We start from the raw sequence: 18,703 nt of genomic DNA, 5'->3' as shown, positions 1-18,703 counted from the left end.
AGAGGTTTCAGTCAGGCAGAGGGAAATATACAAAAATGAGCAAAAAGCTTTGACCATCATATAGCTAGATGAATATTTTTTTTTTTGTCTACTATATCCCCTTAAACCTAGTGAAAAAGGCTACTGCCAGTTCCTAACCAGCTCAAGCTAGTAAGAGGAACAACAATATGCAATTTAGGTCTTATCAAAATTACAAGACATTCCAAAGCATAGTTGGAATACATAATTCCAATATTCTTCACCCAATATTTTATTTACTGGTTGTCAATTATGGGACTGTCACATATTCAAAATTTTCAACATTACAGATTTTAGGATCTTAGAGCATGGGTTCTCCAATTATCATATATTAGAAGGACCACAACAACAAAATGAACCAATGGAAAACAGAAGGTCCATAATCAACTTCCTTGCCTTGTAAGGTGTCAGTTATCAAACATTTTTACTCTGTACACACCAAGAAATTAGATAAGAGGAAGTATTATTTAAATATCAGCAGAAAGGCATTTCTACCAGTTGACAAGGTGACCCTCCAGGCAAACTGACTACTCCTGGCTGTCCCAGCACTTACTGTCTATCATCAGCATTTTCCTAAACACAGAAGGGCATTTCCTGATCCTACAGCAACCCAGCTCACAACCAGCAACATGACTCCCTTCTTTTCCCTGTAAATAAAGCAAATCACTGTGGAAGAAAGAGACAGAGAAGGTGAAGACAGGACTCTGGCTTTGATGCTGCTCTGCAATACAGGAGTCACTTGTACAAACTTCACTGAAGTTTGTGCTCTGTGGCTGCTCCAGTGGCTCATTAAGATGCACTAGATCACAGTTTGTGCAAAAAAAAAGGGCCTTACAGACAGAGGAGAAGTGTGAGCAGTGGTATAAAACATGAATTTCATACTCCTATATATCAATTCAAAGGTAGCAAAACATAAGGTCTTTGCTTGTGCTTTGTTTGCTACATCCTCCTTCCACATCACAATCCCACAGCCCTGTGCCACAGACCTGCTGCTTTGTAACAGTAAAGCAACTGACTGAATGTCAAAAATACATAAATAAACCCTTGATGATGCGGCACAGGTGCCTTGAAATTCAATTCCTCCTTTTTAATTACACTTCTTTTTAATGATGGTCACACTGAAACTTGTGCCTATAAAACACTGAGAATTAGTTTTATGACCACTATATCAAGGCAGGCACATTAAGCCTCTATTTGTGGTCAACTAAAACAACAATAAAGCAAGGATGCATCCACCCAGAAGCCACTGGAAGGCAGGCAGGAATCCCCAGAGAACCATTTGTAATGCTTTATAATCCAACATATTTGTCTTAGCAAAATGTCTCGTAGAAGTTTAGCAGCACATGAAGACCAAGAGGCGTTGTACTGAGCTTTCTTCTGCTTGTTGGCTGTGTAACAAACCATTACCACCATTTCATTATTTTTGACCATGCAAATAGTCTGTATATATTTCTGAGATCTTAACACTCTTCAAAACCTGTGAGATTTCAGTATGGTGCTCTCAGACAAGCCAGTGTCCATTAATAACACTCATCCCACATCTCCCACTACAAAAGCACAGCAATGGAACTAAAGTACTCCTGAATTTACAGGTTCCATCTGAGCTACATTATGCTAGCACATCAAGAGCTCACTCAGCTTCCCCAGCACCAGGAACTACACTGCACAGACATCAGGTCAAATGTGGTACACAGCGTTCCTTTAAGTAGAGACCTTTTTTCTGACCCTGACTATAATACCTGGGACAAAACAAATGAAAGGGAATAAACTAACAAGCTGAAAATACATGCATAACAAATACTACATTCCCAAAATCAGAGATTTCACTTTACAGCCAAGGTTTTTGATGTGATCTTTCATTTTTCCATCAAGAACATTGGAGGATAGGGAGGGGACAAAGCAGAATCCTCATCTCCTAACTTCACAAGCACATTAATTTACTGCCTTCTAATACTATTTAAACTGAGGGGTGAAATAAACCTTTCCCCATCACATTTACCAGGAAGCAGTTTGCACTAGTGTTGATTATTTCACCAGACATTAGCTGCTCTTGAAGGCAACTGAACAGAAGAAACGCAGCTAACCACCTTTTAGAATATCACTCTTTTCAACAATTTGAGACATAAAGAAGCTTACATCTTATTTCAAAAAATTCACCCCATTCAGGGCTATTGAAATAGCAAAATATATCCAAATTAATTTTTTAAAAGCACAGCCATTTTGTGACCCTTAGAAGGGAATTTAAGAGTCTCCAAAAAAAGGATCACACTTCTTCACCTCTGAAGAACAGTCTTGGGTTTTAAAACACAGAAAAAAACTTAGGAAAAGATGCCTCCTCTGACAGAAGCCTGCTGTTGAGGCTGGCAAAATACATTCTTTATGTATTCCTGTATTAACATTCTTAATGTAGCATTGTCAACCAAAAAAAAAAAAATAAAAAAAAGGGGTTCTAGAGTTTAGAAACCTTAAAAATGTAAAATGTTGGTTACACATTACTGAAATGCAAAAATAAAACCAAATGTATTACTAAGGTTACTGAAACAAATAAAATATATTTGATAACGTTGTGGGACACCTGTGTTACTCCTTTAAACACCCATTTTGACAGAGGCAGTAACTTTCTAATTATGAATTTTTTAATGGCTTTAGCATTTACTACTCCCTAGTTTGGATGCTGTGAAGCCACGGGACCAGAGCAACAGCAAACCCTTTAAAGAGTTCATGCAGCACAGTTCTTCAGTTTAATGACAAGGTAGCAACAAAATGGACCAGAAACTTTTCGTTCTACAAATGCATTCAGATGGGGTCTCCAGTGCTATCTTGTGACATATCATCACCTCTCAGGCTTGGCCACCCACCAAACTGCTGGAATTAATAAAGCAAGAGGATATTCTGTGTATTTAATGAGACTTTTGTAACTGGTATTCCACCTTCATGTACAGCAAGAACTGTGTAACAGACTCTACACTAAGCACTCGAAAAAAAACATTATACCAAAAGTCATTAAACATAATTCTAATAATCAAAGCCCTTGAGAAGGGCAACTATTCCACCTTATAAGCCCTCTTTCAACTATTAATGTAGTTTGGTGGTATCTGCTTGTTTTAATGATGCCTGAAAGATACAACTCAATTAGTTGGTAGAAAAACCTGTAAGATTTTGAAAATTCTGTAAATGGTATAATTTGCAAGTTAACTGAGAAGGCCAGATGAGTTGCCTGTTATCAAGATACACCTACATCATAACTTTTTTTTGTTTCAGTGAATATTCAAACACCATTGTGGAAAAACAGAAGCAATTAAGTAGTCTAGTATTTCCACCAGATGTTTTCCTGTTAATTTTTCATACAGAGTTCACAGAACACAGTTCAATCTTTACTTATGTGGAAAAATCCCTCTTAGTACAACGCCCTGATATCCTATTTCCACAAGGTGCAGTAAAGAGCAAATTACTTTTGTAAAATAAAACATCTGCTAAGTTTTCAGTCACATCTGTGATCTATGAGAAGATCTATGAGAAGAACTTCATCCATTCTTGTATAGGATCAGATACAGAGGCAGGAGTTAAATCCTTCATTAAAATGAAGAAGGATTTTACAGCCTGGCACATCTCTAAGCTGTGCACAGCAGTGCCCCAGCAAAACACTACCATGAACTGCTTTGAAAGGTGCTTCTCAGAGTTTCACCATTAGAAAAGCTCTCATTTCTTTCCTTTACATTTTTTGGCTATTAGAGAAGTGAAGAATAACAGAGTTTAAAACTTCTTTTGCTCTGCATGAGAAATGCAGGAACCTTTACGATCAAGACCGAACACCTTGTCTCCATTGGGACAAAAACAGGGGAAGAAAAAGGGAAGAAAAAGGGAAGGGAAGGTGGAAGGGAAGGTGGAAGGGAAGGTGGAAGGGAAGGTGGAAGGGAAGGTGGAAGGGAAGGGAAGGGAAGGGAAGGGAAGGGAAGGGAAGGGAAGGGAAGGGAAGGGAAGGGAAGGGAAGGGAAGGGAAGGGAAGGGAAGGGAAGGGAAGGGAAGGGAAGGGAAGGGAAGGGAAGGGAAGGGAAGGGAAGGGAAGGGAAGAGAAGAGAAGAGAAGAGAAGAGAAGAGAAGAGAAGAGAAGAGAAGAGAAGAGAAGAGAAGAGAAGAGAAGAGAAGAGAAGAGAAGAGAAGAGAAGAGAAGAGAAGAGAACTTTTCTGGCAAAATAATGAAATAACAAACTTAAAACCGGAAAACAAACGACAACACATATTTAAAAACTACAACAACAAAACCACAACGAATCCCCTACTCCGCCTTTCGGGGCTCTGCAGGCGGATGACAGCGCCCGCAAAGACACCAGCGGAGGTTCCCCTGGCGCAGGGCGGCCCCGGGACGCGCTCCCGGCCGGCGGAACATCGCCAAAACTCCGCGGAGCTCCGCGCCGGGGAAAGTCCGGGACAATCCGCCGCTTCCCGGAGCCTCGGGGCAGCAGGTGCCGCGGGCAGAGCTCACCCTCCGCCTGCCTTACCTCCGCGCCGTGTCCTGGGCCGGGCTCCGCCGCCGGGCAGGGAGGGATGGAAAGAGGGAGGGAGGGATGGAGGGAGGGAAAGGAGGGAAGGGAGGGAGGCGGTGCTGCCCGCGGGAGCGCTGCGGGACGCGCCCGGGCCCGCGGATGCGCCGCCCCCGCCCCGGCAACCCGCGGGAACAAAAGCGCTTTGTGACAGCCCCGGCGCGGGGAGGATCCCGGGGAGCGGAGCCGGGGAGCGGAGCCCGGGGAGCGGGTCCGGGGAGGGGGTCCCGGGGAGCGGAGCCCGGGGAGCGGGTCCGGGGAGGGGGTCCCGGGGAGCGGGTCCGGGGAGCAGAGCCCGGGGAGCGGAGCCCGGGGCGGCCGCCCCAGCTCCCAGTCCCAGGCAGCTGGACGGGACAGGGAACGGACGGCGGGAGCCCCGCGGGATCCGTGCGGGGGAGCCCACGGGAGGGCAGCGCAGGATGCTCCGGGCGGGGCGGTCCCGGTGTTCCCGCCCGGTGGATGGAGCGCTGGGCTGGGCTGGGCTGGGAGCTGCCCACGCAAGGCGATGGTCGATCAGCCTGCGCCCTTCGTGCTGCACAGGGCACGGATCCCGATAAGCCACACCGTATCTTAGCTACTCAGCCGCCACGTATGCACGACATGTAACTTCAGCTCTTCTTAAACCCACCTTATGTTGAGTCCCTAAGGCTCTCCCTCCAACCTGTTCCACTGGTTAAGGACAGCAAAGCGCTGAAGATGGGGGGTTATGAGTACCAGACGGGGGGCAGAGATTTAACAAGTTTCCTCTTGCTGCACTGTCATTTAATTCATAACCTGTCTCTGTAGATGGACAGGATATTTTCTTTGTAACAGCACCATTAATATGTCAATATTTGGCATGGAGATCCTGTACCTATGTTCAAATTCTTTTCTAGGATAACATGCAAATTACTCTGCTGTAACAGAGCAAAGGTCAAAAATACACCTCCCTGTGAAAGACAAAATAGGATTTTGCTTCAGCCCAAAAGAACTACAGCGTAAACAAAAGAAAAGTGTTAATTCTGGTTTCTACTTGTTACCTGCGGCTTAGGTATGGTTTATTTGATTTGTTAAGTGCTGTTGGGAATAAATAAAGAAGCAAGGTTGAACACATAACCAAAAAATGAGAAAGGTGAGAGGGGAGAGGGAAGAAGGGTAGAGAGTTTTAAGTCCCTAAGGACCCAACCAATGGAAAAGGGGACAGGAACCCAGCCCCTGTCGGTGGGAGAAAGGTTATAAAAAGGTTGCCATTGAAGCAAAGTGTTTTGTGTCTGTTTTCACCTGCCAGAGGAAGGGAGCATGCCTGACTCAACTGACTCATTCATGAGTATTTTTGCTCCAAAGACGTTGTCCCCTCTCAGGTCTATGGAAAAATGAGTTACTTCTCAAACCCCTGAAGGGGAGAAAGAAGCCAGTAAAACCCCATTACCATCCCACGTCTTTCAGCAAGAATTTCATTGTTTTACATACATGTGTCTTCATTTCTAAAATTCGAAACTTTTCATTGTTTTTGCTTTGTGCGGCTGATCACGTAAAAAACCGTCTACGCAAGGAACAGGGACCAAAGTCCACAACTCCAAAATTACAGAGAGAACCTCCTAGTTATGGTGTGATCAGAACTTCAGAAAGTTAAACTTGCCAGAAAGAAAAGAGGTACAGGTTGATGGGGTGCAGCCAGGTTAAGGATGGCATCTTTTTGCACCTTTACTCTACATCCAGCCCCAGCACACTTTACTGGAAACATACACAACGATTGCTTTAGTTCAGTTGCTACATTCACCCACCACTGAATACAGCCAGCTATCCACCTGCATGTTATCCTAGAAAAGAATACAAACATAGGTGCACCTGCAGCAGCTGTGGACCTAAGATGTCAATGACAAATACTGACAACTGAAAAAGATACAAAAATTTTCTAAAGGTTTTCCCCGTACTTCTGCTAGCCACACATCAAACTTTAAAGCACTGAAATGGATACATGCTATAGACATGAATACTGTCAGTAAGGAGTATATTTTATGTCAAGGTTAGTGGTTTTCAACCCACAGAAAACTATGCTGCCGTGAGAAATGTGCTCCTGCAACTCCAAGCAATACTGGTCACAGAACAAGGGGGCTCCAAGATGAACCTCCCCACCACTCCCACTCCTGAAAATTAATTCTGTGTGAAATCCAAGAGATATTGCCTGAACACAATTAAAAGAAGTACACTGATTTCCTAAAAGATAAAACAAGGTTAATATGTCTATTAACATAAACAGAATAAAAAATAAAAGTAGTGATGTATGGAAATTAGAAATTTGAAGTTTGTATGAACATGCTCCTCGTTATTACCTGTTATCATTCTAAGTATTCAAAACCAGTAAATCCCAGTGGTCAGGAACACAGATTGTTCATGTAGTAATTTAAAGGCAGACCAGACAGCACTTCATCTTTTCAGTCACAATTGTTAAGATTTTAGGTAGAACTTGCAAAACTGTTCTAGATATTTCTACCATCAATATCTGCCTTTCAATGAGCACACAAGAGCAAATTAATTTTGCAAGAAATTCCTATTACATCTCAAATTCCAGGCCTGGGGGAAAGTTCAAGCCATAGAACAGGTTAAGAACAAAGTTCTACCCTAGTGCCATCAACAGCCTTTAGCACACCTCTTTCCAATGTATCCATACTGATCCAGCCCTGCCTGAAGTTAAACCATTACCCTAGTATTCAAACAGTAGATTCAAACTCCATCTATATATGCACTGAAAGTGACAGAACTACACAAAAACTGGGTTTTGATATTTAACTTGAATATTTTCTCACTGGTGTGCACTTAACTCATTAATTTAATTTGAATTATTCCTCTCTAGAAGTATTAGCTATTTTCTAGAAAATTGAAAAATCAAACTAAACTTTTTCAACATACATAAGCATGCACTTCTTGAGTCATTCTGCTGTGTGCTGTGAATTCATGGAAATCTTAAATGAAGATTAAGCAGGAAGAGAAAAAACTATGTAGTCAAGTGTTATCAAATGTGTATGCTGTTTTCCCTGTATTTCCAAGGATGTGAGATTTACTATTAACCTTAAATAAGGACAGTGACACATAAAAATTACACAAACATCAATTATTTTCTGGTAAATAAAAACTGAAAATTGTTGACTGCTGACAGGACTGGACACACAACTGTAGTGGGCTGGTGCTGGCCAGACACCAGGCAGCCACCAAAGTCCCTCACTCTTCTCTGCAGCTGGACAGGGGAGAGAAAATATAGTGAAGGGTTTATGGGTTGAGATAAAGAGCAGGAGAGATCATTCATCAAATACCATGATGGGCAAAACAGGCTCAACTTAGATATTAATTACATTTATTACTTAACAAGATTAGAGCAGGACAATGAGAAGTAAAATAAACCCTTAAAAACACCTTCTCTCCACCCCTCCCTCCTTCCCAGCTCCACCTCCTACCCCAGTGCACAAGGAGAGAGGGAATGGGGGTTAAGGTCAGTTCATGACCTGTGGCTTCTCCCACTGCTCAGGGAGAGGAGCCCTTCCCCTGCTGCACTGTGGGGTCCCTCCCATGGGAGACAGATCTCCATGAGCTTCTCCAGTGTGAGCCCATCCCAGGGGCACCAGTCCTCCCCAAACTGCTCCATGGGGTGCAGTCCTTCAGGGACAGGCTGCTCCAGCCTGGGAGCAGGGCCCCTCTCTCCATGGGTGTTCCAAGGGGTCACAGCCTCCTCTCAGGCATCCATCTGCTCCAGTGTGGGCTCCTCCATGGGCTGCAGGTGGATCCCTGCATTCCCCACAGATCTCCATGGGCTGCAGGTGGATCCCTGCATTCTCCATGGATCTCCATGGGCTGCAGGTGGATCCCTGCATTCCCCATGGATCTCCATGGGCTCCCCCATGGGCTGCAAGTGGATCCCTGCATTCCCCACAGATCTCCATGGGCTGCTCCAAAGGGCTGCAGGGCAATCTTGGCACCTGGAACATCTCCTGCTCTTCCTTCTTCACTGACCTCGGTGTCCACAGGGTTGTTCTTCTCACATGTCCTCACTCTGCTCTTCTCTGGCTGCAGTTACAACTGCACAATAACTTTGTTATCCCCATTTTTAGTTGGCCCAGACTTGGGCAGTGGCACATTCATCTTTGGAGCCATCAGGGATGGTTCTGCCAAACATGAAGGAAGCTTCTGGCAGCTTCTCACAGAAGCCACCCCTGCAGCTACCAAAAATCAGGCCATGTAAGTCCTTAAGAAGTTGTATGTAGCTCTGAAATAAAACTTTAAAACTAAATTGTTTGAAAAACATTGCATGGACAATCCTGAAAATATCCTCTTTTCTCTGTCTTCAGTAGCAAAGCCTTTTCAGCAACACAGCTTAAAAGACAGAACTTCAACAAAGAAAGGCTTATTTTGAAAGTCACTATTATAAGGAATTACCAGGAGAACAAGTCACATCTTTCAATTTCCTAACTGTGACTATTTGTTGTGATGGGTGTCAGTAACTCCTATTTGTTTCAATGATCTCTGTAACACCATTACTTTTGTTCTCTTCTAAACATGTATCTGTTTTCTTAGTAAAAGTAGCAAACAGTGTATCCATCATTCCCAAAACTTCCAGTAGTTCTTCTTGATAGTCAATTTCTTTTCCAATAGCTTCCTTGAGTTTCAGGAACTGCTTATCAACTACTGCTGACTGCCCAACCACAGGGTGATAAATGTCTGTAAAGAGAAATATCAGTTAAGAATTCATAGATGCATAAAAGGGCAAAAACTTTATTAGCTAGTTAGAGATACATTTAAGGATTCTAATACAAGTCCAAAACATTCTGAAAAGGTAAGACAACTTTAATATTGCCTGTTCTGAAAGCAGTGGTTGTATGTACTTACAGCAGCAGTATGTCAAACTACCTGAAACAGAAGCTTTTATGACCTCAAATACTATTTTTACCTCATTGAATAAAAGGAAGCTATTTGTACTATGCAAACACAGATATATGAAGTATCAAAGGTACTTAGAGACCACAAGGAGCTTCCAGCACCCTGTGAAAATCGAATCCTAACTATGGCCAAAATTATCTGGAAATATCTCTTTTTTGGATCATTCTCTTGACACTAAGTCCACGCATATAAACAAAGCCATAAAGGCTTTTGTAGCACTCTCAATCTTATTTGCAAGCTAGCTATATGGCTTTCAGGATCTTTTTTGCGTTGTCTTACCAGTGATCATATCAGCAACAGTCACCAGCACAGGAGTAAATCTGGGTTCAATCACACGCCTGCAAAATTAGAAAATAAATTCCAGTTTTATTGGTTTTGTCAACTGCACTCCACCACCAACAAGCAGCTTTCTCACACAGGCACACAGACAATTTTCTTGAGATGTCACAGAACAGCAGCCAGAGATGCAAATCAAAAAACCCTACATATGTGGTATTTACCCTCTTCCTTTCAGGAAGGCAGTGGGGGTTGGAGAAGTGTCAAAAAGCCTCGAGCACATGAAAACACAAGTTTCATCAAGGAGAAAGAAAGTAATAGACTAAGGGTAAAAGTCTGGCAAAGAAGTAGAGTATCTCACACTACCAGCAAAACTCTGCTGTGCTAACAGGTAAAGTGTTTCAAACCCATCCCAAAACCTTGGCATCAGAATGGAAAAAGGCATGTGAGATTCCCAGTGAGCGCCAGTGTTCTACCCATGATCTGCTGAAAGCCTGTGGTGAGTTATTAGGAAACAGAAGTGTCAAAACAGCCAGAGGGAACTCATGTTAAAACAATACCTTGCCACAAAGGTAAGCAGGAGATTAACTTGCTTCTCATCCCGGCCTGCCAGGGCACTTCTCAGCGTTCCCCTGCGATGCAGCTCCTGCATCACTGCAACCGTGACTTCAGGAGTGTGAACCATGATGGCTGGCTGCACACACATAAAAAGAGTTTAGAACCAAAGCAACATCTTTACAGACAGCACAGGGCTGGTGTCAGCAAACGGAACCCAACTTAGATTAATTTCTAGTTATACACTAGAATAAAATTAGTGTGACGTACAGGGAAAATTAACGTCAGGTGACAAAACTCTGACAAGAAGAAAAATCAATGCCTCACCTCCAGTACAGCATCAAGAGCCTTGGAAGACTGAAAGCTCCTCAGCAGCTTATCATATTTTCTCAGAACACGTTTCACAGGTTTACTGACACAGAAATCTTCCTAGAATTCAATAAAAGAGTTCAGAGTAAGACAAATAAACATACACATAATGGATTAGATATATTACCATTAATAATTTTATATATTCCCTTCCCTTTCTCCAATTTAGCACATTTTTTCAGAAATGTTTCAGCACATATCTTATTACCACATCATACCTGTTTTGGCATGTAAGTTCTTCCTTTCATATAGGTTCTATATGCTGGTTGTCTCTTCTTTTGAGAGTTTTCACTCTTTTCCTCTGGTTTTCTGTGTTTAACATTCAGCACCCCATTGGTCATGCCTACAACTATGGTTTCGTCTTCAGGCTAGCACAAAGAAATTACAGAGTTAGGACCCAGAGTTTTATTTGTGATCTATCATACACATTTTTATATTTTTATGCTTTGTGATAAGGTTCAAATCACAGTATCACAGATGACTTAAGGTGGAAGGGACCTCTTTGAGGTTCTGTGATTGAATGCTTTGCTCAAAGCAGGGACAGCTTCAAGGCTATGCTCATAAAGCAACATTATAAACTGACTAGTGAATCAAGCTCAATTATGCATTAACACACTTCTGTAACTATAAGGTTTTGCTTCTCCAACTGCCTTTGGCTATTAGGTACAGCAGGAATGAATCTGTGAGAAAGCAAAGCTATCATGGATCAGCAGGATTTTGAGAAATAACTGAAAGTTGGTCAGAACATCAGTCATTGGCAAATGTAATTTCACTTATACAACTAAGTGGGTAAAAATTTCACCCAGAAAAATTGTGGATGCCCCATCCCTTGAAGTGTTTAAGGCCAGATTGAATGGGGCTTTGAGCAACCTGGTCTAGCAGTTTCTTTGCCCAGGGCAGGGGGGCTGAACTAAAATATCCCTTCCAACCCAAGCAATTCTATGATTCTATGATATGATTAAAAACTACAGAATTATGACAAGTATAGATGGAGATCAGCTGGTGAATGATTCATTTAAAGCCATCAGTTGAAGCTTATGAAGATTCAAGTGGAACAACTGGAAGCAATTCTTCACACAAGTATCAGAAATGTGAAACTCCTTGTCAAGGAATTTAGGCAAGGCTTCAAGTTTAATCAAGCTCAAGGAGAGACTGAACAGGCTTATGCACTAAAATTTAATTAAATTACACTGAAAATACACTTTGATGAGTTCATTTCTCACCTGAAAATGGAATTTGAGAGAATATCAACACACTTGCCCTGGGTTTAGTTTTCTGTGTGCTGGCAATAGCTAGAAGCAGCATCTGGAATCAGACCCACCTTTGGTTTGACTCAGTGGAATCAGACTCACCTTTGGTCCGACTCAGTGAAGGCATTATAATGTTTTCATAGGACCATTTAAAATTCAAAAGGTTTAGTCAACAGAAAACAAGATATGTATTATACACACTCTAGAGATGCTAAACTACAGGTATTGCATATTTTGCAGATGTCACAGGGTCTTAAAAGGCTATGGATTGTGTACTCTTCACTTCAAAAGAAAAAAATCCCAAGTCTATTTTAGTTCAGCTCCCTAGGAAATATGAATGGGAAAATAAGACACTCCCCACACACACTTTTCTCTACATTCCAGCAGGGCAGGAAAATAGTAAAGTAGCAAAGATAGTAAAGATCCCTCACAGGCCCATTCACATGTCCTTCAGAGGCTATATAGAGGGTACTATATAACAACAGGATTGTTTAGAAATTGGTGCTAGTCTCCAAATTTTTGGCCAGCAGATCACTTAACCAGTGGAAATCAATTCTTCTGAGAAGGAAGAGTCTGTTGTCTGCTTCCAACACATGCCTTAACAAACTAATTTGTTTATGTTCTCACCCTTCTTCCTTCCACAGACCAACCTGACACCACCAACTTTTAAAGCAAGTTCACACCCTATTCTAAATTTCTTAACTACTATTTTTTTTAATTGCTGCCATGCAGAAGAACTTAAAGCATTCCTGAAAGGCAAAAGGTGGGTACAATCTTCCTCAAGTCAAAGGACCTCCTTTCTAAAGTGAATAGTTTCCCCGTGATGTACACTGTCCTTCATAAAAATAAGATTTTGTACTGATCTAGTCAGGCAACATGGTATCCGAATCTGTTATGTTTAAAACCTCTTAGTGTTTGTTATTCAGCAGAAACATATTCAATCACCCTACTTTGCATGTACAGCATTCTTCTGGAATACCCAATAGCCATGAAAGCAACAATTATTTCCTTTACTGACTTAAAAGGCAGCAGGAATTTCCTTGCTAAGGAAGACTTCTAAAGCACTCACCGACAATGCAAGACTGAGGATGGATGTTGCATAGTTGAAGCTGTGGACTACTTTGTAGGATGTAGTACTGTAAATCTTCACATGCCTGCACAGAAGTAAAGAGTAAAGATAAAAACATTGTTAGTAAAGCTTTACTGTAGTACTTTACGGAACTTCATCACTGCCATCTTCATAATTTAAGGAAATTGAGTATTAATACAATGCATTCCACAGACTACCACTGAGCTTCTTAAGTATTACTCCTGCCACAGTAATGCTCTGTTAAGAAGTACCCACAAGTCAAGTCAGGATTGCTCAAGATGTGAAAATGGGTCAAGAATAAAAGAAGAAATCAAAGGCAGGTGCAGTGATAATTTGAATTCAGAAACGCATATTAGGAAAACACTATGAAACCATCTCTTCAAATTGGCTCTTAAATTTTAAATACAAGACCTACTAGCAATTTCTGGGAGTAAATCCACAGATATTCTTGTATCTAGGTGCCTCTTAAGGATTTGGTTGAAAGTATGAAATATTTAGCAAATGGGAAAACAAAGTATTATCTTACAACGATAAAATTTAATGTTATGTAATCCTAAAGCCTGAGGTAACCTAGGAAATACAGGAGGGAGGAGGAAAACAGACCCACAGTCATTTCAGATCACTTTGTATTTCTAAGGTCCCAGAGACAAGACACCAAGTACCAGAACTCATCAACTGAAACCAAACAAAAAAGCAAAGAGATCATGCTCTCAAGCACTCTTGGGTGCAAGAAGCAACAGCAGAGACACACAAAACCCAGGCTTTTAAAAAGTGAATACACTTTTAGCTATTTGAATTGTATTAAGCTTAAGAACAGTTAATTTACAAAGACTGGAAAGGTCAGTTTAGAGATTTAAAAAACCAAAGACTTATTCAGAAGTTCCCCATTTACATTTATACATGGCACACACAATCCTTATTGGTACTCAGATTAGGGAGGGGAAAAGGTTAAGGTGTATCTTAGAATCATGGTACACTTTGAGTTGGAAGGAACCTTTTAAAGCTCACTTAGATCAAAGCCCCTGCAAAAGCAGGGACAGCTTCACAGTGAGGACCTTGGCCCCAAAACATATTCTCAAATAAAGCCCAAAAACCATACACAGTTAACAGTGATGTGAAATAATACCTTTCAAAGAAAAAAAAGTCCTGAAGAATGCAAACAAAACGAAGCCACAAAATATACCAACCTGTCCAGAGATCCTGACAATAACCTTTGTCCAGAGCTGTTCAGGCACAGACAAGTTACAGTTTTATGGTGATTTTTAAGTGACACTAGTAACTGTCCTCCTTTTAGTACATCCCAGATTTTGACATATCGACCTCCTGTGAAGGGGAAGCACACAAAACAGTCAGTACATATTTATGCTTCTCTGAAGAAGTTTTCACAGAGTGATGCAGGATCTCCTTCACAGGCACTTTCACCTCCTAATAGTTTTCTGCACCTACTCACCATCCTCTTCCCTTCTATCTCCAGGAACAAGCCTGCTCTTTTTTTAGGCCATTCTGAATGGAGCTAAGGATTCAATCATTCTCCAACCATATTCATTAAGGGGGAAAAAAAAAATCTATAAACCATGCAATTGCAGTACTTCTGATACAATGGCAACAAGGGACTAAAAAAGCTTGTCAACATGAACAGAAAGACAGTGTCCCATCTTTTCAAAATCTATGTTAATTCCTTCACTTTAGAAGCAGGCCAACTAGAGTCTGCATTTCGTTATTAAAAATAATTTTGAGGGCAGGACGGGAAGTGGCAACTTTAAGAATATCAAAACAAAGACAAAAAGGAAAGACCCCTACTTGCATCCTCCAGATAAACACAGATTCTTACAGAAGATATTTGAGAAATCCAACTACTACATCACTTACCACTTCATTATCAAACTGAAACACCACACAAAAAACAAGCAGCTGAAGTATTTCTCAAATGAGGACCACAGAGAGGATATTTATGTGACTTTATAGAATTACCTGCAGATACCAGAAGTCCCCCAGATGGAAAGAGAAGCACGCTCTCCACAGGATGGCCGTGTTCTATTGTCATGACACTGCTCTTTGTTCGTGCATCAAACAGTTTCACAGTGTGGTCATAGGAACCTGCAAACACCAGCAGAAATCCATTTCACAACTTCAGCTAGTTCAGGAACTAAAACAGCCATGTCCTACCACCTAAAGGAGCTCCTGGCAAACAGCAACAGTTTTAAACCACCTTGTGATTTACCTTGGTTAATTTACAGTCTTGGGGCAACTTAAATTTTCTAATGCTAGCCCTAGCTGCATGTCAATCTGTTTTCATTTTATTTCACTTCCATTAATCAAATGTATTTAAAACAATAAATATCAAGCAGTCTGATAAAACCTAGCCTGTTGTGCCTCTTGAAAAAAGGAATAAATACTATGGGTTTTTTTCAGTTTTCCACAGATTGATACAAAGCTACTGCTAGGAAAACCAAAAGCAACTGGGTCCAAGTAACTTCACATGACCTGACATTTTTGAGTCTGCCAGTTATGGGCTGCACAGACTGCAGTCCTGCTGCAGAAATTTGGTACAACATTTCAACCACTTCCAGCCAAAGGATACATTCACAGTATTTTCTCTCCAAAGTTCTGTTAACTCTAATAGGCTAAACCAAAAAGATGTTAAAACTCAGTTCCTGCAGTTTCCCCTAAAACATCAGTGTCAAGCTTAAAAAGCAAGCAAAAAAAAAGGAAACAACAAAGTAGGCATTGCACAGGCAGACTGATCCTTCATGACTAAAACACAATAAACATGACTCTACTGTAATGAAAATTCAATCCAAAATTCAATTCAATCCAAAAAGGAGTATAAATAAAAAACAAAACCAAACCTGTCATGAAGACATCTGCATTCACTTTACTTGCACAGCCACATCTCACATAGTCAGTGTGTTCACTGTAAGAGGTGATTTCTGTGGCACTTGCAATATCCCACAAAGTTGATGAATAATCATCACCACCAGAGAATATTCTGTATTTATCAGACAGGAAGCCCACCACATGGACTGGCCTAGAAAAGAAAACCCACAAAACCCAAAGTTAAAATACATTCGTGTTTCAAGAAGAGTTCATCTGTATGACAAGTTTATTGAAGTTGTGTTCAACATCACAACTTAACAGCTTCACTTTATAACAGCAAATTTAAAGTATGGCTGCCTTGAAGAATCTTCTTGTCCTCTAAAATCACTGCTAAAGTCTTTATTATCACCAAAATATCCCAATAGGTGTTGGCAGAACACACAGGTATGCAAAGGCAGGCGTGCACAGATATGCAGTTACCATTAGAATGTAACACCCAATTTGCAAACAGACCTCAAAGAGAATCACACTCAAGGTCAGTATGGGTACTTCCCACTGAAACAGGGATTCTTTTTGTTCTATATACATAAAACATTGATCTCTCATAGCACAGAAGTCTGTTGAAGCACTGTTTCCTACTCACTGATACACCAGAACTCCTAATTTCTTCCCCACCCTGCCATTATGCACTTTTTCTGTTTTGTTTTTGGAGCTTTTCCTTAAGGAATTCCTAGTTTTCCTGGCACGTTTTTTCATTGTTTTTGTTTAGATTTTAAACCTCTTTTCCTACCAGCCTCAAATAAAACATGCTTATCAATGCAATGTATTAACAAGACTGTACCTACACAACATATTAAGAGACACATACAGGAAAGAGAAAATGTATTTACTCTTCTACATGCTTGATTCACATTTAGATTTTTTTAAGCTCAATTCCATTTTTAATTTAACTTTAAAACCTACTTTCCAGTGAGATCTACAAGAGACAGACCAAGTTAAATCAGCACTGCTCGGGTTTTAAGCAGTACATGAGGAAAACATTCAATTATAATTTAATATAAACACAGTATATTGCTGAGGCACTTGAACAGGTCACCCAGAGAGGATGGGGATGCCCCTTCCCTGGCAGTCAATGTCCAAGGCCAGGCTGAACAGGGCTCTGAGAAAACTGCTCCAGCAGCAGGTGTCCCTGCCCTGTGTCAGGGGAGTTGGAACTTTTGGAGGTTGATGATCTTTAAGGTCAAACTATTAGCACTGAAACACATAATCACAGAATGATTACCTGCAGGTGCTTTTATTGAAGAGCTCTGGGAATCAGGGGTACAGGGTACAGACCCAAATCTGACTCCAACATGGATTCGAGGTGGACATGTTTTTATACCCTTGTATTATATAACTACATATTAATTATTAAATTAATATTATTTAATTATAATATTAATTATATCTAATCTATATTAGATAAATTATATCTATTAAATCACACTATTAATTATTAAACCCATATTGTTCTATTGCATACATTGATTTTATCCAAGCACAAATCCTTGTCGTTCTCATCAGGCCCTCCAAACATCATTTGTCATTATTCTTAAACAATAATCATATTCAAGTACCAAACAATAATTACATTTAACAATCATGTCATGATACTTATGCAGGTGCAGTTTCTTCTGCCCACAATCCAATAAAGACAAAACCCAACCTTTGTTTCCAGGACCTTCATCATTTTGCTTCCCTTCCCAGGCCCAACCTTTCTTTCCACCTCCCCTAAAAACCCATTATACCCATCTCCCACGATTTTTAGCAACATTTTAACCGCGAAGCGCAAACCCAGGGCAGGAAAGGAGCCGGCTGTGCCTTACTTGGTGTGTCCCTCGAACTGCCGCAGGGGCGCTTTTCCGCCCACGTCCAGCAGGCAAACGCTGCCGTCCTCGCTGCCCGCCGCCAGCAGCCGCCCGTCGTCCCTGTAGGTGGCCCCGTACGCCGCCTCCCGGAACCGGGAGAAGGTCTTGATGGGCTCCTGCGAGTACCGCCCGTAGATGTGGATCTGGGGGGGAAAAAGGAAGGTGTTACGCTTTTTTTTTTCCCCGTGCGAGACCAGCCCAAGAAGGAAAGAGGGGAAGCCTCGGACAGGCCACTCACCCTGGAGGAGGCGGTGACCGCGTAGTTGTACGGCGGGACTGGGGAGAAGTCGATTTTATTCACGGCGCCGAATTCCTTGATCTGGACGGGGGTCTGAAACAAGTCGCGGTAAAGATCGTTAAATATAGGCAAGCACGCCGCCAAGTATGAAAACAGCAAAATAAACGCCAATTTTCGCGCAAAGAACTCAAGACTCCATTAGAATCAAATAATAAAAGACTGTTTTTCAGATACCACACTAGTGAGTTTCATTTATGACAGGCTACTCCCGCTCTTATTTATTTTTTCCCAATTCACCCATTACAACTCACCCACGAATTACGCGTTTTGAGGTGCAAAACCAACTCACGCGCGTTAAAAAAAAAAAAAAAATAATTACATGAAAATAGTTTAAAATAAAAGCATCTGGGGCAGTAACCGCCTCATTCTGGGCCGCTATCTCCTACCTTGTACCCCCGCCAGTAGAGCGTGTCCTGCGTGATCCTCTCCCCGAGCTTGGGGCACGCCTGCACCACCACCGGCTTGTAGGCGGCCATGGTGCGCGGGGCCGGGCCGGGGGCTCGGCGGGAGAGGCTCGGGAAGGGCCGATATGCTCGGGAAGGGGCGGCGGGCCCGGGACACACGAGACACACACGCCACGCTCCGGCGATGGCGGCGCCGCGCTGCAGCGAGGGGAGATGGCGGGCGCGGGGCAAGTGCGTCATCAGAGCGCGTCTCCCGCCGGTCAGTCGGCG

The 18,703-nt window shown here is 41.9% G+C and overlaps 1 protein-coding gene across 1 annotated transcript; it reads right to left on the bottom strand.

The window, feature by feature from the left end:
* Positions 1–8,449: 8,449 nt before the first annotated feature.
* On the bottom strand, positions 8,450–18,698 carry UTP15 (UTP15 small subunit processome component). The gene is made up of 12 exons (XM_083883547.1): positions 18,416–18,698; positions 17,970–18,062; positions 17,690–17,874; positions 15,857–16,035; positions 14,979–15,104; positions 14,195–14,330; positions 12,987–13,071; positions 10,886–11,035; positions 10,626–10,727; positions 10,304–10,437; positions 9,747–9,805; positions 8,450–9,248 (listed from the first exon to the last, which is right to left on the bottom strand). Exons 1-12 carry the CDS (start codon positions 18,671–18,673, stop codon positions 9,025–9,027), a joined length of 1,731 nt encoding a protein of 576 aa, XP_083739673.1. The 5' UTR covers positions 18,674–18,698; the 3' UTR covers positions 8,450–9,024.
* Between the last annotated feature and the right edge of the window lie 5 nt (positions 18,699–18,703).

This window comes from Zosterops lateralis (genome assembly GCF_965231275.1).
Source record: "Zosterops lateralis genome assembly, chromosome: Z".
NCBI classification, from domain to species: Eukaryota; Metazoa; Chordata; class Aves; order Passeriformes; family Zosteropidae; genus Zosterops; species Zosterops lateralis.
Note: the sequence above shows the minus strand (reverse complement) of the source record. Positions and strands in the feature narration are given on the sequence as shown.